Source organism: Bacillus rossius, chromosome 11 (assembly GCF_032445375.1).
Source record: "Bacillus rossius redtenbacheri isolate Brsri chromosome 11, Brsri_v3, whole genome shotgun sequence".
Classification (NCBI taxonomy): Eukaryota; Metazoa; Arthropoda; class Insecta; order Phasmatodea; family Bacillidae; genus Bacillus; species Bacillus rossius.
In genome coordinates this window covers 54,354,929-54,380,878 of record NC_086338.1, presented here as the reverse complement: position 1 = coordinate 54,380,878, position 25,950 = coordinate 54,354,929, and the positions used below count along the sequence as shown (strand labels likewise).

Genomic DNA, 25,950 nt, shown 5'->3' with positions numbered 1-25,950 from the left:
GGTGTAGCATGTTCGACACCTAAACCCTTATTTTTGTGTCTTGGAATACCGGCCTAAGATCCATTATTAACTGCCATTTAGATAAATTTCAAATATGTTATTTCTGTTGAAAGATTTAACTGCTTTCTTTTCTTTTAATACACTTGGGTAGATGCAAGGCCCGTAACGCCTTTTTCAAGATACTTCCATGCTGACATATCACAGTGCAAATTAACATTTAACTACTTCACAATGTCAAACTCTTTTCGTTTGCACTCCTAACAGTTACAACTCTCATACAAACATTTTTTTTTCCGAACAAGTTTAAAATAATTTTTTACAAAACTGGCTTCATTTTAAACTTCCAATAACCAATTATGCACTACTTTACAGCCATTTCTGTACAACTGAGTTATTTACAATTCTACAACCACAACTCTCACATGATCAATGGGCCCGTGTGAATAATCAGAATCTCAAATATAAAAAAAAATGAATATCTTAGTATTCGTAATATCTTCGATTTCAAATACTGGAACTCCTAAATGACAAATATTTGATTACATTCAAAGTGTAGTAAAGCTGTTTCATATCATGTAGGGCATTTATAAAATAGTTAAAATTTATTGATGAATAATTTTAGTGGAATGCGTATACAGTTAAAATATCCTTGGGCCTGATATAATCACACAGCTGCAAAGTCAACAGCTGACTGGCTTAAATTATGACTATGGAATGGTCTGAAATCTGTAAATTTTTGAAGTTGGAATTATGTATGTGATCAGTGAACAATTTGCAACCACCACAAAAATAATTTATAGAAATTCAAAAGTGTACATTTTTTTTATATATAATCAATAAAATGAAATATTAGTTACTGCCATTAAAATTTTTAAAGTTGTATTTAAATTTGGTTCAACTCTAAAACTGATATTCACACAGGGCTAATGATCAATATTCGCTCCCGCACCAAAACTAGTTAATAAGGTTGAAAATATACTGACTGCACGGGACACAATTCACGTTTCTGAACTGGAATAAACATCTATACAGCGTGATATTTTAAGCCAATTTGACATTTGTGATCATATGTTACAGCATTACAATGCAATTCATTCCAGTTATTTTATTTTACAACCTAAAAAAAAATCCTCGCCAAAATGTTTTTTAATACAAAACAGCTCTATATAAGGTTTCCAATTTTTCAATCCTCTCTCTCCTTCACTGGCTCAAAGTTTTAATCATTACGAGAGAAAGTAAAAATGAGATAGCTCACATTATCAAAATTTTGGCTTAAAAATACAATAATAATAAATATTAATTTTTTTTATTACCATGGAGATGAAATTAGAGGAAGCAGATGGAGATTTTTGAAATTATTTGTAGCAACAAAATACATCATAGACCAAATTCAAAATCTTTATGCTCCCCACACAGGAAAGAGATTCATTCTAAAATAAATTTTATACCAACATGAATTCCAAACACTGTTTAGAGTGATGTGGTTTAGTAGTCAATGACCAAGGAGAAAATAATTTTCTCTTGTATTGGTGTTATAAGTGTCATTTGAATAAAACTAAAAGCTTACCTACTGGCTAACATTGCCAACATTTTTTTTTGCATAAAATATTGAGCTGTTCAGCAAATGTTTGGAGAGCTTTTGACATAAATCTTTAAATGCTTGAAGAGTATGGTCACAAACTCAAAGGAGCATTTTCATTATGAATTGTTGTGTCGCAAGACCTATAATACACAAGTACGACACATAATCAACTTCTAAATGTCTTGTGAATAAGCATAGCATATTCACGTCAAAATAATCATGGTGCCTGCTAAAATTATTATTTTTTTTATAGAACTTTATATAAGAACTTAGATCATCATATTTATTACATTCACTGAAATATAATCAGTTACTTTTACGGTGGATGAAAAAAATTGGAAAATTTGTCTCGAATATAAAGTAACACATTTTACACCGATACATAATTGAAAGTAAATAGTCGAATACATATTTAAACCAGCAACAATTGAAAAACAGACAAAACCATACATTAATTATATTATGTAAAATGAACAACAATGTACAAGTACATATGTTCTCATGTACAAATATTCCATGTACTACATGACAAGCTGTTTGCCTGTCGTAGGCACTAGAATGTTGAACAGTAATGTTTAGGCCAATGGCTGAAATGGAAATTCTGATAAGTAGACAGATTCAAGAAAACAAAAGCTTAGGTGGAAATAAGTTAATAAATCTTAAATGGGTTTCATTATATCTTATTTATTTTTAAAACTAACTTTTTAGGGTTGTATCCCTAAGACACCAAACACTAAACAGTTCAGTAAAACATAATTCATTTTTTTTAAATATGAAAACCACTCAAGATATCAGAAATATCCCACAAGCAATTACAAAAAGGTAATCTAAAAAAACTTTTCACAACCATATGCAAGTTTAATTTTCTCATTTTATTGTACTAATATACTTTTCTAAGAAAGTTAGGACAACATTTGGAAATCTTAGCAAAGGATGGTTAAAATAGTATGGATATACATACATTGAACATAATTGTAATACTTTTAATTACATTCTAAAATAATATGTCAGTGCATCCTTAATGTAATGTAAGAGTACAAATGCTTGAAAGGGAACTATTTTCGAGAAAAGAAAAATTGTTACGTTCCTAGGTGACTTTTAGGTATTCATTACCTTCATGCCTTACAGGCACATGGGCCTAGTGGGATTCATGTTTGTACCTCTTCTTTCTAGGTCTCCAAGATATTGCTCTTGATTAGTTTACTTTTCAAAAGGTATAATTTTTTTGTGCTCCAAGTTTTTACAAACAGTACAGAAATTTGAAAAGATTAAAAAAATCTACATAGTTTGAACCTTTACAAATCTGAAATAAATATTCAACAAAAAAGGAGTAAAAACTTCAGTTGGTTTAATATTAACGTAAGTTCAATAAATGTACGAGGAAAATTAAAAAAAAAAAAAAATAATAATAATAATAATAATATGGTAGCTAAGAGACTGTGAACTGCGACAAAACAGAAGAAACACCGAAAAGCATGCCAATTCCCTGACAGTAAAGTTAAATCATGATAATATATATGGCAGCATTAAAAAAAAAAAATTCCCAATTCAATCTCTGGTTATTTAAAATTAAAAATTATGTATATTGTTTTCTGGACAAAATTTAAAATATGTATCAAAATGTATAAACAAAAAAAAATTAATTTGCTTTGATCGTGTGCCTCTTACGGTTATGGCTAGGATGCTTACAAAATGTATTGACTACTGGATCGTGAAAATTAATTACATTCCATTACTGATAATGCACCTCATTCATTACTTTATTTTCACACGATAGGTTCTGGTAGGTTCTGAGAAACAAATCTTTGCACATAATTTTTTTTTCTTAATAATTTTCCCTTATATTACATATTCATATATACCATATTTTATTTTACAGATGCTGCTTGTATCACAGTCAAAATGACAATAATTTGGTAAAATTAATATTAGGAAATATTTTTTTCTAATACATTTAATATTGCACTAATTCATAAATAAACAGAATTTACAAATATAAAATTTAAACCAATAATGACAAAAAAAAATTATTTTAAAAACAAATTAAGATAAAAAATAAACAATAAAATCTAGTCTCTACTAACAACATAAGTTTACTAATTGTTGCTGTGTATGAGTTTTGCAAGCTTTAAAATAAGTATTGGCTGGTAATTCATTCATTATCTTACAAATACCATATTACAAAAATGCAATATTTCTAAAAAGAGTTGTATAAAATCAGCCAAAGCCAAACGAGAGGTTCCAACTTTTTATTTTCGGTTTCTTTCCTAAAGATTTTGAACTAGCAAAACCAAAGACTGGAACAGACCTTTTTCGAAGTTACAATGTTTTGTTTTTGTACAATACAGAATGGTCCTATAATGAGGATAAAAAGCAACCATGCACTTCTGGGTTTGTAAACAAAACATGTGAAGGTTGTAGCAAATGCTTTTCATGGATAATGTCATAGTTTTCTCAACACCTGAGCAACACACCGAAACACTATAAAACATCTCACAAAGAGCGAAGTAACAAAACAACAAGCATAAGCAAACAGACAGGCAATGCTTTGCTAAAGCATTTAAAAAAAAAAAAAAAAGCACAACCAATATGAAAAAAACTAGTGCTATAAAGCTAATAAGAATAATTTTTTTTAAAATTAAACATGCAAGGCTAAAAAAAATTTTTTTAAATTTACCAATGTCAGTTTACCTTCATCAAACCTTCAAAACTTTACCAGAATCAAACCCGGCATGTTACTAGTTAAGCATTACGAAGGAAAATCTGTCTTTGGACACCATTCTTGTCTTAAATAACTACTCATATGAGGTGGTTATAACACTGATGACATACTAAAATAATTGGCGATTAAAAAAAATTCTAAAAATCTCAGTTCGTCAACGAACTCTGCAGAAAATGCTTCAACGGACACCTTTAAATGATAACTATCAACTTTCACACAGCCACGCAATCTGTTAAATTTTAATTGAAATAAAAATTTTGTTGGAGGACAAACGGTTGCATGCCAAAAAGCAAGCTCTCACGCGTGCAACAAAATTGTTTCCACACACACCATAAACGGCCGTCCACCATCCTTAATTTACAAGTGCTATATACAAACTGTACAGTACAATCATTCAACAAAACAAATTTACATTCCTACAAAAATCTAACAGTGTTGCTAAGGAATAAAATCAGAACCACTGAACTTGACAACCATACATTCCGATCTCCCAAGCAAAACGGAATACAATAATTTCTGGAATGAAATCAGCAAATTCATTGACCCATTATTTCTGTTAAATAATTAAAAAAAAAAAAGTCGGGTACAGTATTAACTTAAATCTAAGACAAACCCCTTGAATAACAACTCAAGATTTACAAACCTGAATTTGTTATGTCCAAGTTTTAACTCTACATAACTTGCAGCTTACACACGTACCAAAATGTTCTTCTTACGAATGTTGTTTTGTTTTGCAACAGTCTCGAACTCAACGAATCCGTCCGTGACTTATTCACTCACTTTTATTGTTTCCAGAAATTATTTAACAATTTTCCTAATGCCTACTTATAGAGAACATTTGAGTGACAGAAAGTAATGAATGCCGGTTCAGGACCCTTTTTACTTTTTTTTTTTTTAAAACTACAGCTATTGCAAAAAAAAAAAAAAACTACAGTCTTGGATTCAGGCGTGTGTACCGAACCTCGCGTTCGGTAACAATTGACCAAGTCACATCACAGGTGAGACGTTAGCCGGGCACGCTCCCGGAAGCAGGTGGTTCGGGCGAGCACGCCAGCCGGGCAGAACGGCGCGGTCTCGCGGTGGTTCACAACGCCGTGCCGCACGGGGGGATGGTTGGGGAGGGAGGGGGGGTAGGTCCCGGCTGCGGGCGCCCGCCCCTGACTAGGCATGACACAACTGCACGGCGACGGCTAAAGCTACAGGCAGTCCCTCGACTGGTAGAACAGGATGTAGCCCGTCTCCGACGACTTCTGGATGTCCGACGTCAGGCCGTAGAAGTCTTCGATGGTTGAGGCGTCAATCTTCTGCGGAAAAAACAAGACCGCACCCCCCCCTCTTCAACCGAGATCGCTCATTGCTAGAGACACAAGATTCTGTGGTTTTTATTTTCAGGCCGATTTCGTTTCTAAAACAGGAGATTTTGGTGTTATTGTTTGTCCTAATTACGTATTCATAAACGTACTGTCTGGGCTCAATCGACAAAATGGACTGTATATAATTACTTATAATCATAAACTGCTGCTGTCGCGCACGGCCGACCTACCGAAACGAAAACAAAACGAGAACGAACTGGTCACAAGATGGCGTGGGAGCAGCAGCGTCATGATTCCAACGCTGCAGGCGGGAAATTCAAATTCAACATTTACACCCGGCCTGAACACATACCATATTAATGCACAAATATGACACTTAGACTTTTCCTGATAATTATTCCACCAAACGGTAACTGAGGCGTTTACATTAATTACAACGTAATAACTTGTAAAAAAAAAGCATGTCTATCTAATCGCAAAATGTGTGTGTGATTGAGTACGTGTGGGTATGGCCACGCAGCAGTGTTTATGGTTCTCCCGTACCTCTCTTGTTGTCGCAAACTGGCACCGGACACGATTATCACATCTATCTCTGCAGGTTTTTTGCCGACGCAACTGTGTCCATAACATTTTTATTTGCGTGAGATTTCCTACACTTTCTACTGCAACATTTCATTCGTGACAAAAACCACTGTACAGGGCGTTGTTGTTTTTAGTGAAGAAACCGACAACAACAAAAAATTGACAAGGAAAAAGCCTGCTGTCTTTTGTCTCTTGGGGAAGGCAGGAAGGGAAACATGGTTATAAAAAATTGCATTCTTTTATTTTGTATTTTTTTTTACATAGAGCAATGATGAAGGGGAAGGGGGGAGAAAAGAAAGGGCCATAAAGGAAGCCGAGGAGAAAGACAAACGCCATCAGTGCCGTTTATGAGACACGAAGCATATAGAATTCACTTGTATTTAACTGGAGACAGTTTTACAATATGACTCAGATTCGAGGGCGACCCTTACCGGAGAAAATGCTAGAATTTTTGGGCCCAAAATTAAGGGTGTGACCCACACGAAGTGGCGACTGTAATGCGGGTAAATAAGGTGTTATTAAGTAATAGTTTTGTTTCTAATTTAATGAATAATGAACTTTTTTTTAAAAACAAATATAGACTACATATAAAAATAAAAACCTTAACCTCCTGTTTTAAGAACGAAACTGCCTTAAATATTAAACTACAAAATCTTATCCCAAAATATAGCACACTTGTGCACTTGCTCATTTGCTTACTTCTAACACTCTACCTGCGAAGTTTCACTTCTAAGTTCTCACATGTATGACCGCCACACACCAATTTATTTCACTTGGTTCTCTTTAAGGTTCTATAAACACAGGCCACCACCCTGATTTCCTATTGATTCAAATATTTTTATCTGTAATATTTTTAACTAATCATTTGCAAAAAAAATAAATTAGAAAATACTTTAAAAAGATAGTAATTTTGTATTAATTTCTGAGACACTGTTCAATCACAAAATCAAAAAAAGAGAGAAAAAAATTGTCAAGACGTATAAAATACAGAAACTAACTTTGTAAACCCTCACAACACTGATGCAGCCTTTACATATACAAAAATATCTTAGAGATTAGTAATTAGATTAAAACAAAAAATTTGTTGTCTGTAAAGTCGGTTTACGGACGACAGTTTAACGTGACGTCATAACAAAACATTGACGAAATGATTGCATACTTTTATGAATAAAATTGAGTCATTTTTATTGAATTATCACTATTTTGAATGGATACAAAGATGGAGTGAAATGAAATCTACAATTTAAGTGATAAATTTACTTTTATTTGCACTCATTAATTCAAATATGTTTATTACTTTGACGAAGAGATCATTTTAACTATAACTTTTATACATGCTTGCTATTTAACTTCTTCCAATCTGTGTTATTCTGTTAAGGATAGGACGATGATAGGAAAAGTAGGAAACGAATGGGAGTGTTTCAAGTTTAATGTGCCTCGAAAAAGTCAAATCGATGGTTGTTCCAATCGAGTGGAAGAGAGATAGATGCGGCGCAAGCGTACAATGAGCGTAACGGGACACAGTGTAATGGGACAATATGCGTAACGGGACAATATGCGTAACGGGACAATATGCGTAACGGGACAATATTCGTAACGGGACAATGTGTGTAACGGGACACTTTCGTGCGTGCAGCCGGCGTTCATCGATTTATTAGACATTGTCACGTCAAAAAAAATTTACTATATAAATATATTTTTTAGTTACAAACATAATAAAAAATGTCGGAGCTCGCCCCGTACTCACGTCCACCATGTCGTCGTCGAAGAGCAGCCAGAAGCCGTGCGACTTGACGATGCTGATGTAGTGGCCCCGGTTCGGGCCGCTGCCGCAGTGGATCACCACCGCCACCAGGTCGTACATGCGGTCCGGGTTCACGGCGTCGTCCGACTGCGACACGAGACAGCCCACTGAGCGGGGATACCGACCGCGCGACAGCTGTGTGGCAGAGAACCTCTGCGTCCGACAATGAACGGCCCATTTGCGACCACAAGATTTCACGGTTCAACTTTCAGGCTGATTTCATTTATAAAAACACAATATTTCGGTGTTAACGTTTTTATATTTATTTTATGTCTCTATTTATTCTTTAATATAGCACATCATTAAAAAAATAAGCCATTTGAATTTTTCGATAATACCTAATTCACCAAAATAGTTACTGGACTGACACATGATACTCTTTTACCATATAATAATTTGTAATAAACTTTCTAACTACTTGGAACAATAAAAATAAATCCGCAAATAATTGAGTGTTGGAAAAATGTATCAATGACGTAATGTAAAAATGATTAATAACAGTTAAAAGAGCAACGTAAAAAAAAAAAATTCACAATTTGGTACATGAAATTTCACATCTATTTTGGTTTTACGTAACTCTATGTGTGTGTAAGTACGGTGAAACGTCTTTACAAAGTACTTTACTTTAAAGGATTTCTCAGGTCCCTACAAGATGCTTTACATTCAGTAACAGTTCATTATAAAGTACTATCATTATTAAGTACCAAAACCGTGGGTTTTTACAGGTGTACGTTGTAATGAGATTTTTCACTGTACGTGTAGTATGCATTTAGTCAGAAACGACACTTTTTTTTCTTTTCTGAAAATCAGTTTTTTCTCCACGGAACATAAGCATTTAGCGCCTTCTCTCAGAGTGAATACGCCGAAAATCAAACAGAATGTGTTGCTAGGGTCTATCACTCAGTTCCAGCATGGCGCATGAAATCACCAAGCTATACGCAGGCGGTGTTTGTCTGTTTGCCGAGCGACGAAGTGCGTGTGCGTGCGGGCGGGGGACGGGGGACGGGGGACGGGGGACGGGGGCAGGGCCCCGGGGAGACGCACCGTGTTGAACAGCCGCAGCTCGAGCGGGAACACGACGCGGTGCGACACCTTGATGTGGCGGTTGTACTGCTCCATGTACTTGAACCTCTTGAGGTGCAGTGCCAGGATCATCGGCAGCTTCTTCACCCGCATGCGCTTCTGCGACAACAAGCAACCCCCAACCTCCGCACGTCGTTCACAGGAAAAACAGCCCAGCCAGCCCCTTACACGTACACACAATGAAGGAAAGAGGGAGCAGAGCTGTCTTGCCAACAGAAAGGAAAAAAAAAATTACGAAAAAATAGAACTTTAACTTATAAAACCAACATTTAAAAAAAATATATATAATTTATAAAACTATATATAAGTGCAGAGTGGCCAGCATAAACGTAACAAAAAAATTCCCCAACTTTTCCAGGTTTTCCTTGTTTCTAGTCACCCTGATGAACAACTCCTGTAAAATAGTACCTTGTACCTTAAAAATATACATTTTTACTTTTTTAATATGAAAGAATGGTCAAGAAGAGCAGAGAAGATTGGGGAAGAGTATAGATGGGTCGAGAAGAGATGAGAAGAGGTGGGAAAGAGAAGATAAGGGTAGAAAATAACAGATAAGGATAAGGATCGAGAAGAGAGGAGAAGACTGGGGAAGAGAAGGGAAGCATGAGAAAGAGCAGAGAAAGGTAATGGGCTGAGAAGAGATGAGAAGATTGGGGAAGAGAAGATAAGGGTGGAAAAGAACAGATAAGGATCAAGAAGAAAGAGGAAGAGTGGGGAAGAGAAGATAAGGGTGGAATAGAGCAAATAAGGATCGAGAAGAGAGGAGAAGACTGGAAAGAGAAGGGAAGCATGAGAAAGAGCAGAGAAGGGTGGAGATGGGCCGAGAAGAGCAGAGAAGATTGGGGAAGGGACGGGAAGGTTGTGAAGAGCAAAGAAGGGTGGAAAAGGGCCATGGAGTAGGGGATGAGCAGGGAAGTGTAGGGAAGAATGGGAAAGGGCGAGAAGAACAGGGAAGGGCGGAGGAGGGAGAGGGGAGAGGCCTCACCTGCGCCTCCTGGTAGCTGCAGCAGTGGTCGCACTTGAACTTGTTGTCGCCGCACAGGGTCTCGGTGTTGCTGAAGCAGCGCAGGCAGTGGGTGATGCTGGTGTTCTGGTCCACGTCCACCTGCAGGTCGAAGAAGTCCTCGTCCTTGCTGCTGACCTGCGGCACAGGGCACACACACTCCTCTCTAACCCTCCGCCAGGCTTTCACGACGATTCCCGTGCGTCACTCGAGCACAGCGTTTCAGTGGTTCCCTGGCTTTCCCATTGCCAAAATGTCAATTTTTTTCTTTTTAACTATTCAACTTTCTGAAAGAAATAAAAAAAAATACAGCCTCCGCCACATTCATAGCTGGCCTAAAATTATATGACAAAAATGAAAACTCAAAAAAGAACTTTGCATACGCCATTTTATAGTGCGTATGACTATGAACTTAAAAGCTACCTGAAAAAATTATTCCACAGTCAAGGTAAAGAAGTGCAGAAATTTTTGTTGGAAGGCATAATTATAAGTATTATTATTATTATTGTTTATTTTTGAAAAGTTTAAATTATTGCCAGCACCCAGGATGATTCCTGTACGTCACACGAGCACAGCGTTTCAGTGGTTCCCTGGCTTTCCCATAGCCAAAACGTCAATATATTTTTTTTTAACTACGCAATTTTCTGAAAGAAATAAAACAAAAAAATACAGCCTCCGCCACTTTCACAGCTGGCCTAGAATTATACGACAAAAATGAAAATTCAAAAAATAACACTGCATACACCATTTTATGGTGCGTATGACTATGAATAGGGACACCGGTATCTCACAAAAATACTGTAGCTTTTCTCCTGTGGTTACTGGCTGAGGTCGGGTAGAGGTGTCGTCCCGCTCTTGACGGGGCCAATGGGAATGCTGTGGTCACCGTACTGCTGCACCCTCACAATTTGCCATGACTCTTAGAAAAAGCTGCAGTGTTTTGTGAAATACCTTGACATGAAATGAAATCGCAAAATACAGGTGTCCCTAACTATGAACTAAAATGCTATCTGAAAAATCATTTCACAGTCAAGTTAAAGAAGTGCAGAAAAAAATTTGTTGGAAGGCATAGTTATAAGTATTATTATTATTATTGTTTATTTTTGAAATGTTTAAATGATTGAGTTAATTTTAGAGAGAAAAAAAAAACCTTCTTCCAGGGTATGTATCTTTAAGTGCAAGTTCCCTGCAAATCTAGTAACTCCCAAGTAATAGTTAAGATAGTCCATGAAATTGTTTCACCCTTTCTAAAATTATATGCTCATTAAGTAAATCATCCATTTCAGAATGCAAATTTCTTCAACAAACTAGAAAGTGAGGTTATAACATATTGCAAATTTTATTCGAACTAAATTACAGGAGGTATGAAGTCTGCAAATAGCTGCATTAGTAGAGACCTGCAAAATTCGCGGTTTCAATGGCCTTCAAGATAGACTGCACATTCCCCTGTACACTCGGGCAAATAACGCAAGTTCATCGGCTGCCGACTTGTGAGTCGTCTCAGCTGGTTTGTCTGTGTTTCGATCATTCTTTGGTTGAGAGTTTATAACTGGTTGAGATTCGTCCAGATGATCAGTAAGCCAATAGCAAAATCATCTAAGAGGTATATGTGTTTGAATTCTAGCCCTATCACCGAATGAATCCGTGAATTTTGCAGATCTCTATGCATTAGTTATAAGTTGGGACAAGATTATATGGTGAATTGGGATAAAATCGAAATAACGTAAAGCATGTCAATAGACTGCATAACAGCGAAATGCAAGTTATATCATTGAATTAAGCAGCTTATAACCAAAACTTAATTCAAATAAATAACTAAATAAATAAAAAATAAAAAAAATAAAAAAAAACTTTTAATGTTTGGAGTTCACGCAAGGGTAATTATTTCTGGACGAAAATTGTACCAAAGCGGATAGATCAGAAAAATTAATGAAATTTGTTTTATTATACGTACACCTCAAATCGAATCACTTTTAAACCACAAATGCTCGCAAATTAAAATTTTTATTTTTCTGAATGTATCAGTTTAAGATCAATTTATTACAAATTATTTTACTTGAGTATGCATCATATAGATATACTATATTAATTGAGCAAGTATGACGTAACAGTGTTTATAAAAAATAAAACCATAAAATCTTTTCCCTGGTTGCGAGTAAGGCCGCCTGAAACCTACTGTTTCGCAGTTGAGACACCTGGTCTCGCTGGTCAGGATGCCCTGGAAGATCTCGTGCACCCAGGTGGGCTCCGGCCGGGGCAAGCGGCTGTCCCCATTGCTCGGCTTGGGCTTGCAAGTGCTCTGGTGCCGCTCCGCTGGGGACATTCGGGCCCTCCGCTCTACTGTCGCTCATCGCAGAGTTGCGAAGAGCTCACGTCACACCACACAGTCATTCACACACACACAACAACAACAACAACAACAACAACAACAACAACAACAACAACAACAACAACAACAAATGGTTGGTCTGTAAAGTCGGTTCACGGACGATAATTTTACGTGATAACGTCATAAGAAAACATTGATGAAAAATTGCATACTTTTTTAATTTTCAAATATTATTTACAGTTTTTTGCAAATTTAATTTAAATAATTTCTTTAAATACAATCACAAACAAATAATTAAAAAGCCCCGCCTTAACCTGTTTGATATTACAGAAGATTCTCTCGCACGGTGGTTGTGCCGGTTCTTGCACGCTCGGGCTCGGGCGGAACGTGACAACAAGTCACCCTTATTCGTGCGTGCAGCCGGCGTTCGTCGATTTTATAAGACGTTATCACGTCAAAAATACTGGGTGCACAGACGCTGAAATACAAATTATGGCCGCAATCACAGGCTGTATAGCTTTAGTGGACGCAACTGGTTATTTACACACACTACCAAACAGCAAGTGAAATTAGATAGTACCCGAAAAAGGATTTCACTCTCAATTCAGTGCTTTAAATCTTATCACAACCTGCACTGAACTAGAAACTAAAAATTGTGTTTCATACCACCTTATTTTTTTGCCAAGATCAAGATGAGTTAATAACAATTGCAGGTACTAATCATCTGTACATTTAGCAATATCAGCCAATTTAAATAGATACTCCTCTACTCGAAACACTTGGTAGCTCTAAGTGCCACAATTACATGCAAACATTTTGAATAGTGACCCTAAATGAAATATTTACTGGCTCTGTAACCCTAAATGACTATCCCTTGGTTTCCTAATATAAAATAGTAGGGGTCTGTAGGTGTCCGAGAAATATTTTATATTTATGAATAATTAGATATTTGATATTTCAAATCAAACACAGCTATGCTGAGAAAAATATTTGCGATTCTATTTCACTCTACGAATATTTTAAACATTCAATTTGACAGTCGCTTCGCATTTAAAAAAAACTAGTAATCGCAAAGGTATATAGCATATAACATTGTTAAGGCTTTGTATTCATCACTGAAATAAATACATTAACATGAACTTGTACAAAAAAAAAAAGGAATGACATAAACTCACCCAAAATGATTTCATTTATGTGGTTTATTAGGAAGTTGAGAAACTCATGGGCGTCCTGTTGCATGTAATTGTCAAATTCCTCTGAAATCACAATACAGACAATATAACGAACACAATTAAAAAATTTAATTTAAAATAAGTTTTTTTATTTTTACAAAAAAAAAAGGGTTGTAAATAACCAAATAATTTTTACCAAAATTAGTTAATCAAAAATCATAACATGGTAGGTACACATGTACAACCAATAGTCTATAAAAGTAATAAATTTACGTATCTCATTTTATAAAATTGGAGACCTCTCATCGGCTGACAAACAGAAAACTAGTATCTTATTAGCTAATGAAGGGAAAAAAATTGAAAAGGTCTTTAGGCTGGAAAAACCTTTTTTGGAAGGCAAAAAGTACAAGACATATTCATAAAGGAAGGGCTGTCGAATTTTATTTATATTTTGGCATTTCTTCTGAACACAGTTTCATCCATGTGGAGCCATCTGTAGGCTATTTACGAAGCTACTGCAGTTTGTTTTGTTTCAGTAGGCGTTTGCCTGTCGGTGAATGCAGATACCAATGTCCACAACAACAGATTCTCCCGCCAGTTCTGAATTGCACGCTGTGATTAGATTTTCGTGTGCAAAAGGATCTTTCACATGTTCATTCATTCATTCATTCATTCATTCATTCATTCATTCATTCATTCAGTGTTGTGCCTTGTGTGGACCTACAGTAATGAGTGAAGAAAAGGTTATAAAGTGGTGTCAATACTTTAAAAGTGGCAAGCCCAGTATTCATACCAACAAAAATGTAGAACAAGTGAACAGAAAACTGCGAAGTGACCGGCGATTAACGATTGGTGCTCTGGCTGATGAATTTACGCAAGTTGGATGCATCTCTATCAGCCCACCATGTTTTAGTCTGTGCTATGATATTGTTCTGATTCCTTCAACAGAATTCTCTGTGCTGTCTTTACATTTACAGGCTGTTCACAAAAATCAGTAGTAAATTTTTCCCGAATCTTTCATAACTTTTTTTTTTTTAAATAAGTAAACTATTTTGCAAATTTTCTTGGGAAAAAAAAAAAAAAAAAAAAAAAAACCAAGACAAAATTCAGCCTCCACCATCCACCATGGCTGTACTAGTTCAACCCTTCGCATACGCCATTTTACAGCATGTACGACTATGCACTAACACACCATCTAGAAAGAAAGAAAAAAAATGTGTTCTTAGTCTGTTGCAATGGCACATAATTATACTTCCCTCTCCTATTACTAGAGAAATTTCCGTGTTTTTTCCAGGTTTTAAAATTCCCTGACTTTCCCGAATGTGGACATGCTGATTTTAACATTCGGTTTGTTTTTTCGTGTTCTTGTGTATTCATCTTTATTTGCCCTTTCTCCCGGTTTTCCCTGATGACATGCAGTGGAAAACCAGCAAGGGCGCAACAACCGCCCATCTCCACGGAAGGTCAAATGCGATGACCCCTGACTACCTAAGCGCGCCGCAACACATTCGTTCGCCGCAACCTGCGTCATTCTCCGGCGACGTAGATGCATCCGACACAATGCTTTTTTTTTTTTTTTTGGGCATTTCTGACTTCATTTTTTTTTTTTAAAGCTTTCCCGCAACAATTAACAAAAACTAATATTCCCGTCCAAACCGACGATCTCCCCCGTCCCCCCCTGATCGACCGCGGAGGCACCTGCCTTTCTCCTTGCGCAGCCTCGCGATGAACTTCTTGGGCGCGATGGAGCCGACCTTCTTCTTCTGCGTGGCGATGCTGTAGAAGAGGTCGGCCAGGCAGGTGAGCAGCGTCTCCTTGGTGCGCTTGTTCTTGGCCTTGTACTCCAGCACGCGCTCGCGGAACGGCCGGCAGAAGTAGAGCGCCTGCAGCACCGAGTTGCTGTAGCACGTGTTGCCGAACTGCAACACCAGACCGCGCCCCACGCCCAGAGTGTCCGCAAGGAAAAAAATATTTCGTACCAACTTAGGCGAGAAAAAAGTACTAGATTAGAAAAAAAAGTACTAAATTATAATTTGTTATGGTTTTTAACAATTTAGGAAGTTATTATGACATTGCAATGCTCGAACTTAAATATCACATCACACACACATACATTCCATAGTTTTATTTAAAAATAATTACGCTTAATAATAAAACATATTGGAGTTACAATAATATTATTATATTAAAGAAAAATGTACTAGATATGTACTAAACCCCTAAAAAAGTTATAAAAGTACTAGATCTAGTACGAAAGTACTAACTGTGGAGACCCTGCCCACGCCCCATGTCCCACGTCACGCCAACCAGCCTCCTCGCTGCCGCGACGTTCACAAGCGACGTTCTTTCGACATTCACAACTCTTTAGCAGCTTGGCTTCTGGGTTATAGCCCGCGTCCTCGGCGGATAATTCACAGACGTTTCGGTCGACAGGTAGGGCAACTGCTCCCTGATGATGGCGACTGCAATGCCGACCGAAACGTCGGTGAATTATCCGCCAAGGATGCGGGCTACAACCCAGAAGCAAAGCTACTTCAGACAATGGCCGTGAAAGCCTGCGCACATTATGTATGTACGTAAATATATAAACATACATACTATAGTTTAATTGTACAAACTTGACCTTTAAAACAAGAGAAAGTTTAGAAAAAAAAAAATTATGACTCAAAAACCCATGTACGGTTCCGCTGACTCCACTCAAGGAAATCTCGCCCACACCGAGACGAAGCGACCAGCATTGAGAAAACGACCAAATTCCAATCAGGTCAGAAGTTACGAGGTGTAACGTGTTTTTTTGGACGAACACGTGACTTGCCTAACTGGACATCAGACTATGTGATACGGTGCCTCAACGTTTACAAGCGACGTGCTTTCGACATTCGCAACTCTTTAGCAGCTTGGCTTCTGGGTTGTAGCCCGCGTCCTCGGCGGATGATTCACCGACGTTTCTTGTCGACAGGTAGGCAACTGCTCCCTGATGATGGCGACCGCAACGTCGACCGAAACGTTGGTGAATCATCCGCCGAGGACGCGGGCTACAACTCAGAAGCCCAGCAACTTCAGACAATGGCCGTGAATGCCTGCGCACATTATGTATGTACGTAAATATATATAAACACACATACTATAGTTTAATTGTGCAAACTTGATATTAAAACAAGAGAAAGTTTAGAAGAAAAAAAATTATGACTCAAAAACCCATGTACGGTTCCGCTGACCCCACTCAAGGAAATCTCGCCCACACCGAGACGAAGCGACCAGCATTGAGAAAAAAACCAAATTTCAATCATGTCAGAAGTTACGAGGTCTAACATGTTTTTTTGGACGAACGTGTGACTTACTTAACTGGACGTCAGACTATGCGATACGATGCCGGACATAATTTGTACTAGGCGGATTTAAGATGTGTCGATTTGGCAAGGAACTAGTCCCAAAATCAATTTTTTTTTTTGGATTTGTCAATTTTCGGGATTTAAAACTACCACCTCCATTCCCCTTTCTTAAACCATCAAAGATGAATTTTGTTATTAGTAATGAAATTTTGAACGTTAGACAGTCATAATAGGAGAACTACTGTCTACACCTTATTTCAAAAACCACCCTCCCCTTTACATTCACTTGATAAAACTTAATGAAAGTTTGCACAAGTGAACATTCAAAATAAGAGGAATATTTCTGTCTACATGTGATTTCGCAATAAAAACTATGCCCGTCTATACGAGGTTATAGCAGAATTTTGGTACTTCTTGACAAACTCTTGCACACTTGATGTTCAAAATGAAAAGAAAATTAATATCTGCATTTGATTTTTAAAAAAAAAATGACCCTTATCCCCCTTTCCCAACCCTTAGCCATATCAGTGCCAGGGCCCATTTCATGTTTATTCCATGTGGCCTCCCGTAGTATGTTATATAAAAAAAAGCGAGAGTTTATAACTGCTGAACCAAAAATTCTTTACTATTAATCAGTTACAATATTCCAAATGAACGAAGGCTGTGTATTTTATTTTTAAAAATATTTGTACTTTCACAAAATATACCATGAATCTTGTATGGCTCTTGATTGGGCCAATGAGAAAACAGCTGTTGCATTACAGAATGTCCACGACGTATCCGAAAACTAAATTAAGTAGCTTATGTCATGTTTAAAACATTTTTTTCTGTTCAAAGTAGCATGAAGAAGTTACACTTTTTTTTTAGTCCATCTTGACCCACAATATATTTTAAAAATAAATTATCATCTCTTAATACAACTGTAATTGGTTATTTTCACAAGGAAGCTTTAACGATAAGCACAACCCTTAGTACCTGGGAATACACGGGAGGCAGGTTGTTCAGACATAATGGAGCACATTTATTGTTAAAGCAAGATGTACCAGGGACATAGCCAGGGGGAAGGTCTCCCTTCCAGTATTTAAAAGAAGGAAGAAATGAGCAAAAGGCAGAATAAAAAATTATAACGACTTAGCTACATAAGGTTACAGGGATTGGTTTACAAGGATTTTTTGTAATCCTTATTGGGTTAAAACAGGGAGGTCACAAATTTTTTCAGTTTGCAGTGCACTTAAGTATTTTTTCGCGGTGCCCTACCTAGTCAAAATATGTGTACAATGACAAAAAAAGATATTTTTATTTTTTATGTCACCAGGCACAGAAATGAAAACAACTACTATATGAGGCTCACATAGGTGTGTATATATTAGAATAGACACACAAGAATATATTATTATTACAGAAAAATACTAAAAAAATTCAGTGCCAAGTTAATCAACGTGATGTGTGAGCTTGGTGATCTCAATTCTGAATACAATCCGAGCGTGAGTAACGGCGAACGCAGCGAGTGGTGTACGCAGCGCGTGCGATTTGAATTGTTTATTGCGAATATAAGTGTGTGTGTCAGTTAAGTTTTCGGAGAAGAGAAAACAGGGGCACTGCGAGGCGCGAGGCTGGAACGTTGTATTTCCACCCGAGTACAGCCAGACATGCATCACACACAAAAGTAGCAAAAAATTGTTTTAATGAGATTGCTCACGTGCTACTTTGAGTTTGTATTTCATACAAACTTGACATGTTTTTTTTCATGTACTTAACATTACTACCTATACATATATTTATAAAAAGGTTTTTACAAAATCATCAAACAATTGATTTGAAATGGAAAATTGTTTCTTATTTCGTATCCAGTTGTATTTTAAAGTAGGTACAATACTAAAATAAAGAAAGGAATTGGTTGTGTTTGTGATGAAGCTGTAGCATTACAGAAATATAGATGACTTAGAGGAACAATGCTGTGATCTGTCACATCCGTCCATCAATCCAGCCGATCAGATGGAGCGTAGAATTCTATTCCTCTATCCGTCAAAACCTTTCCAAGCTTTAACTTCTGACGGACGGACGAAATCATAACCTCAAAAAGGTGTGAAAGGCATAGCCTTTATTTTAAAATTTCTAGTTTATTTGTTTATTTGATTCCATATTATGTTTTCACATGCATTTTTACATGTTTTGAAGTTGGATATTTGAAACAATAATCTACCAAGACAAAAAAAAAGTTTAATTATACATTAGTTTTATGATTTCTAATTGCTTAGGGTACACGATCATCAAACTAATAAACAGTAAGAGAAATATTCTCAAAAATTTAAGTTTTCTAGTCAGTTGGCAGCATCCAAGTGGAGAAATGTTATGACGAATGTGCGGATCATCGTGAATAGCTGGGCTTGTCGACGGACAGACGGATGATGGATAGAAGGATGATTGAGAGTTCAATTTGAGTTACTAGATAATTTCTTTAGCCACTAAACTAAATAAAGTACTTACGTTAACAAGCCCAAAATAGTGTTCATTTGGAGGAAACTGGTCGGATCCAATATCTCGCTCCAACTGCGAGATGTTTGCACCCTAAATAAAAATAATAATAATTATGTGTTACATATAAATCAAAATAGTGAACTACTAAAACAATAAACTACAGTAATAACACTTATGTAAACAGAATACAAACATAACCCAACTCAGCGTGTCAAGACGTACAAGTTAGGCCTTAGAAAATAATACATGTTAAACTTGAGGTTAAAATAAATCTGGTTACAGTTTTTTCATCCAACAAATATTCGTAATTACTGTCATACTAACGTTATTAACCCCCCTAGTACTACATGTCATGAGGTCCACAGTAAGTGTCAAGTGCTGATCTAAGAACTTATCGAACACAGACACTACGGAAACTTGTAAGCATAACACAGCACGGGATTTCCGAGGTGTCTTAACGGACTTACCATATTTCTATCAATTTGCGAGTAACCAAAATATTATGTCGCATTCCGGACGTCGGGTCGGAACGCCCCCAATTTTGACATGCTAGCGACGGCAGCGCTCTCAGTTAGGAACTAACAAGATTATCCACCTACTAATCAGAACACTGATTTATTATTTCTGTAAGTTAAATTGAGAATATGCCTATTTTATTGCTACTTATAATAATTAGTCACGTCTTGAACATTTACAGACTTTTTTTTAAATTGTTAGTATAAAAGCGTTTGGCAGATGGAAGAACCGTTTGTTTACTTTTTGTATTTCGGCATGGTTGGCAAGGCGACGACGGGGTGAAATTGGAAAATGGAGGAGACCACAGATCCCGACAAACCCAAACAACCCAAGCGAAAACAGAGGAATCCTTCGGAATGGAAACGCGAGAAAAGAAAACGTTCGATCATCGCCGGGGAATCCCACATCAGCGTGAAAGGTGAGCTCGTTCTGCCGAAAAAAATCGGCGCGGACTGCAACTGCAAGTTGAAGTGCTACCAAAAGGTGGACGAAAACACCAGACAAAGACTGTTCAAGGGTTACTACTCGCTGAAGACGTACGACGAGCAGAACGCGTACCTGTTCGGCCTGATAAAGAAGCAGGACGTGAAGCGGAAGAAGAACCTCGAGTCGGACAGGAGAACTTGCACGTACAAGTACCACGTACGCGACCAGGGGAAGGAGATACAGGTCTGCAAGCTAGCCTTCGCCCACATACACGCCGTCTCGTTTCGGAAGATACGGACGCTGAGTGAGAAGCTCGACCAGAACATCCTGTTCCCCAGAGACGGCCGCGGCAGACACAACAACCGCCCCACCAAAGTTTCCCCGACCACCATCGAGATGATCAAGACCCACATATTCCAGGTGATGAAGTCGAACGACCTGAAGAACTTCCTGAAAGAGGACAAAAACAAGCAGATGACGCCCGAGTTGAACGTCGCCAAACTCCACACGCACTATTTACAAATGTACGAACCTGAAGCCATAAACATAGCCACTGGTAAGTTCTCTTTTATGAATAAGTTGATAACTAGCCAGCATTAAAGGGAACTTAAGCAAGTGAGTTTACTCACCTTATCAACTTTGAGTTTGTCACCCGTCTGACAGACGCCAGGTAAGGCGTGATTGATATTCAGTAGTTACACTTACCCTTCAGGTAATAATTTATTAATGTACACCACTTGCTACCTCAACCCCTCTCAACCGTAAGAACAGGTAAAGAATTCTCGAATGCCTGTGACATCAATTTAATGCTCTGTGATCTAATGATTCTGATTCAAACGTATCACTTTCGACAACAAGAATCTCTACCGGTTGTTTTACGCCTAAAAATTACTCTGAAAACATATGCTTTGGCCATTTTAACTCTTATAAAAACACAGTTTAAAAACTTTATCCGAAATCAAAAGTACTTTTTGGCCATAGGCAAACTCTTAAATGCTTTTCATAAGCAGACACCTAACGGATATCTTGAGTAGTTTTGAAATCGCGTTATTTTTCCTGAAGCTCTGCGCACCGCGTGTGTGCCCGGGTGGGCGGAGCCCTCAAGGGCCCTCCCAGTGAGGCGGGATGATAAGAGTGACATTCGCTGGTGCATATAGCACAGTATCACCTCTAACTGCAAGGCTGAGGACTGGCGCACAGCTTAAGACAACTGTGTGATTTAAGCAGTCACCATAACATCTTATGGCAGAGAAACAAAGTTAAAGGTGTAATGCTAGGCCTTTGAATGCTTTCAAGAATCTGTACTAACCTTTTGGTGTCTCTAAAGTTATTCCGAAAACATGCGTTTCAGCCTTTTTCACTCCTCTGGTAATGTAGTTTAAAAACAAAATACTCTAACAGAACTATTCATCCCTCATCAGCGGACTTCGTAAATGTGTTTTGTAAACAGACACCACTCAAACATCCTTGAGCAGTTTTTAATTTGTGCAGTTTCTTCTGAAGCTCTGCAGACAGTGTGTATGCCCAGGTAGGTGGGGCCCTTAACTCCACAATTAGAATTTTAAATTAAGTTGGAAAATAAATAGGCATACTAAAGCTTATTGGCCAATATATAATGTAAATATGTACTCTCATCACTGACTCACTGACTGACTCTGTAACACAGTATGAATTCTGTTTTCATGCGCTTAAAAAGTAACATTTTCTTTGCTCTTTTCTATTATGTTACTCCTAGCATTGCTGCAGAATTTGTGGCACAAAGGTAATATGCATGGGCCATAGCGTCGTATATTGACCAGGCCGATAGTTTCAGCATTTTTCGGTGATAAAGTAGTGACCCGTGGCTTAGTTGGCCACGTTTTGGCCGCGTTTATCTGTTTAATATAATTAAAGTTGTTGGCCTCCACTTGCAAATATAAATCTACCAACCCACTGTTGTTTCAATTTTCCAGCGCTGATGAAAAAGTTTAATTCATCGTGGATAGATAGATGTTAAGGCACATTTGAATATTGTAGCATGCTAATGTTGTTGCGAACTCTATTCGATTGAGCACCTTCGTACGAATCACACTGCCAGTATGGTTGCAGTCTTGGTTGTATATAGTGTCTAATACAAGCAAGGAAGATTATTGAATTACCTACCAGAGACAATTAACACGTAATGTAGTTTTTCAAGGGGCTCTTCATTAAAAACAATATTTTTGTCAAATATTTGCACGATGTTAAAACCAAATTGTGTGTCTGTTGTATTCATAATTTTAGAATGGGCACCTTGGTGCCTTACAACTACGGTAATTAGTAGAGGCCTGCAAAATTCATGTATTCGTTCGGTGATAGGCTAGAATTCAAACACATATACCTCTTAGATAATTCTGCTATTGGCTTACGTTTCATCTTGACGAATCTCAACCAATTATAAACCCTCAACCGAAGAAGGATCGAATCACTGACAAACCAGCCGAGACGACTCACAAGTCGGAAGCCGATGAACTTGCGTTATTTGCCCGAGTGTACAGGGGAATATGTATTCTATCCTGAAGGCCATCGAAACCGCGAATTTTGCAGGTCTCTAGTAATTAGTGTTATTATATTAGTAAACAAGAGGGTTCTCTGAGAAGGCTAGTTTTGCTGGTGCGGTGAAGCGCTGCTGTCTGGTCGGCAGGGCAGCCCATCCCCGGCTACCAGCAGAAGGTGAAGAACTGGCTGTACCGCAAGGTGTTCCACGACGAGGTGCGGTCCAGGGACTTCCAGGTGCTGAAGAGGCGCCTGGAGGTGTTCGCGGAGGCGCCCCAGGGGCCGAAGGGCTCCGTCGCGGACCAGGCGGGCCTCAAGCTCGAGGCGGACGACAAGGCGGTCAAGAAGTCTCGGAGGAAAGGCACGGCCAAGAAGCTGGCCTTCGCCGAGCCCGTCTCCATGGGCTACGCCACCGCGGAGGTGGACGCCATCGGCCTGGAGTCCATGTCCAGGTGGGGCCCTCTCGCTGTCCACGCTTCTCTGACCAGGTTCGGCACTTAAGGGGCCCGCCTCGTCAGGGGTGTATGTGTGTTAGTGAGGCGGGATGATAAGCGCGACGCTCGATGGTATTTCTAGCGCGGTGTCTCCTCTACGCTGCAGTCTCTGAATTGGCGCACAATCTTCTCGTCGATTTGAGCGGTGACCGTAACATTATATGGCGGAGAAATGTAGATAAAGGTGTAATGCAAGTCCCTTAAGTGCTTTTAATAATCTGTACTGGTTGTTTTACGCCTAAAAATTACTCTGAAAACACGCGTTTTAGCCATTTTAACTCTTCTAGAAATACAGTTTAAAAACATGATCCAAAATTAGAAGTACTTTTCAGGCCTCAGCGAACTCTTAAATGCTTTTCGTAAACATGCCCCACTCGGATATCTTGAGTAGTTTTGAAATCGCGTTGTTTTTCCTGAAGCTCTGCGCACCGTGTGTGTGACCAGGTAGGCGGGCCCCTTAAGCAGAAGTTGTGCTAATGCGCCAATAAAGAGCAATCTTGTTGTTCGCGCACGCGAGCAGTTATCTTTTGGATTCCTTGTTGCCTTGGCGTTTGCTGATTCTTGACACCATTTTTTAGTGCTACGAAAATCCGTTTTTTGGGATTTGTCAAAAACAGAACAAGATGCAATTTTATTTTTTTCAGGAGCGAATTATTTTACCAAAAAAACTAAAATGTACCAATTCCCATGACTTGAAACTTTATTTTGGTAAACGTAATTTTGAAATGTAATTTAAGACAGTGTGATCAGGATGAAAAAAATACTGTGAATTCATGTGAATGGTTGATTAGGTCAGGATAGCTACATCATAAATTCACAATTCCTTAGCAACCATAAGAAATATTTTATAATATTTTTAATGCAGCTATACTAACCCAACCAACCGTCCACAACGTTTGAAAGTTGTTTTAATGGAGCTAACCTTAAAAACCGCCAAATCTGTAGCTGCAGTGGCGTTAATACATAAGTACCCAAGGTTTATATCAGATATCGTGCACTGGAAAGACACACTGCAATCTAAGGATGAGACACCCTCTGGAAGAAATAGCGGTAAGACATTGCATAGCCATTCACACAGTGATGGTGCTGCATATGCCTTTTAATAGTTATATACAAACAAACTTAACTTAACTTGGTTCAAATACCAATTAATAAGCAGCTGTTTTTTTTTATATAATTTTCATGAGCGTCCTCATTACAGGAGACTAGTGTCCTAACCATTTTATTTAATTGGCATAAGATTTGTTAGATGCCAGCTAGAAAAATTAGTCAATTAAAGACCACAGTGGAATGGAGCCGGACTAGTAACCCGAGTGTGCCTCACCAAACATACCTCCTTAATATCCTTAAAGAGTCCCTAATTTATCTATAATTGAATAAGGGCCCTTAAAAGACTCTATGAATACTTAAAAAAATACTCCTTAATAAAGACAATCGTAAGTAATGCCTAGATTTGGGAATTTTAATGTTCTTTTGTTTGCGACTTGGCAGCAAACAACATTTGCGCATATTCAATACAATTGGCGAATTTCAGGCCACGCGATTAGACGTAAAATATAAAAAGTGGCTTGAATTCATATTGCTTAATAGTTAATATGTATCTGAACAAAAAAAAATTTTTTTTGTGCAGGGACTGTTCAACATTATTGTCTTATTGAGGAATTTCATCATATACAAACAGTTTTTCATCCCTTGATGGTGGTAAAGAGTTCCATAAAAACTCCGTAAAAAATTTTATTGTACAAGAAGGTAATATGCCCTCAGCATATTTTTAAATGCTTTTTGTAAATGTACACAACTACATATGATATATTCAGCAGTTTTCTAATTAAGTGGTTTTTCTGAAGCTCTGTACACTGAATTTGTGCCCAGGTAGGCAGCGACCTTAAACATTAGTTTGTGCATTCATTTCCTTAAATCTCTTGAGCAAATCCTTGTATGGTTGCTCAAATGTACCCATGGGCGGTTGTTGTCCCAATGTCTCTGGTGTGAGCTTTGTGTTACTGTCACGGTCCTGCCAATTTTTTACGGATTTTATGTAGTCATTACTGATTTAGTTGTCCATTTACAAAATTATGGAGTGTTATTTATTTATTACAGAAACAGGAAAACTTAATAAAACGTCTGAAATATTGCGTCAGCATTTTGTACCATAAATAACACGAAGGTAAACCTTTATGCAAAGTACTTAAAATAAATATGAACACACAAACGTAAATTAAAATGTTAAAAATTAAGTGATTGTGGATCTATAGTTTTTTTTTTTTTTTAATTTTTAATTTTTAATGGATGAGTTGGCTAGTTACTATATAGGAGTGAGTGCTGATTATTTTGGTGGACATCATTATCGGGCATAAACATATCACAGTTGTTTTTGAGCGTTTTCCAGGCTGTTGGCAGTACTGCTGTCGTGTGTTGCTCGCTGTTGACCGGAACTTGTCGCAAGTAGAGAGATTGTTTCTGCCGGGTGACGTGTCAGCCGGACTGAGGAGCGGGGGGGGGCGTGTGTGCGCAGGTACGTGGACCCGTCGGTGACGAAGGCGGCGGAGACGCTCAGCATGTTCCAGCAGAAGTCGGGGATGCAGCAGAGCTGCTCTGCG

At 37.8% G+C, this 25,950-nt stretch overlaps 2 protein-coding genes across 5 annotated transcripts in view; one reads left to right on the top strand and one right to left on the bottom strand.

Annotated features, from left to right (window-relative positions):
* Nucleotides 1-5,180: 5,180 nt before the first annotated feature.
* Nucleotides 5,181-19,978, bottom strand: LOC134537012 (ubiquitin carboxyl-terminal hydrolase 46). 4 transcript variants are annotated; one of them, XM_063377189.1, is made up of 9 exons: nucleotides 19,868-19,978; nucleotides 19,410-19,490; nucleotides 15,293-15,509; nucleotides 13,594-13,674; nucleotides 12,266-12,402; nucleotides 10,072-10,227; nucleotides 9,048-9,185; nucleotides 7,947-8,138; nucleotides 5,181-5,608 (listed from the first exon to the last, which is right to left on the bottom strand). In XM_063377189.1, the coding sequence occupies exons 1-9, from the start codon at nucleotides 19,868-19,870 to the stop codon at nucleotides 5,501-5,503; spliced, it is 1,113 nt and encodes a 370-aa protein (XP_063233259.1). In that variant the 5' UTR covers nucleotides 19,871-19,978; the 3' UTR covers nucleotides 5,181-5,500. The 4 variants fall into 4 exon arrangements, with proteins under 4 accessions (XP_063233259.1, XP_063233260.1, XP_063233262.1 ...); XM_063377190.1 differs by having other exon boundaries at nucleotides 7,947-8,090; XM_063377192.1 differs by having other exon boundaries at nucleotides 7,947-8,090; nucleotides 15,289-15,509; nucleotides 19,868-19,962.
* Nucleotides 19,979-20,189: 211 nt separating this feature from the next.
* LOC134536480 (uncharacterized) overlaps nucleotides 20,190-25,950 on the top strand; it is a 7,500-nt gene continuing 1,739 nt past the window's right edge. Inside the window, exons 1-3 of the mRNA XM_063376201.1 lie at nucleotides 20,190-20,898; nucleotides 23,005-23,308; nucleotides 25,866-25,947. Of these exons, the coding sequence (XP_063232271.1) occupies nucleotides 20,208-20,898; nucleotides 23,005-23,308; nucleotides 25,866-25,947 (1,077 nt within the window). The 5' untranslated portion in view covers nucleotides 20,190-20,207. The remainder of the gene's footprint in view (nucleotides 20,899-23,004; nucleotides 23,309-25,865; nucleotides 25,948-25,950) is intronic.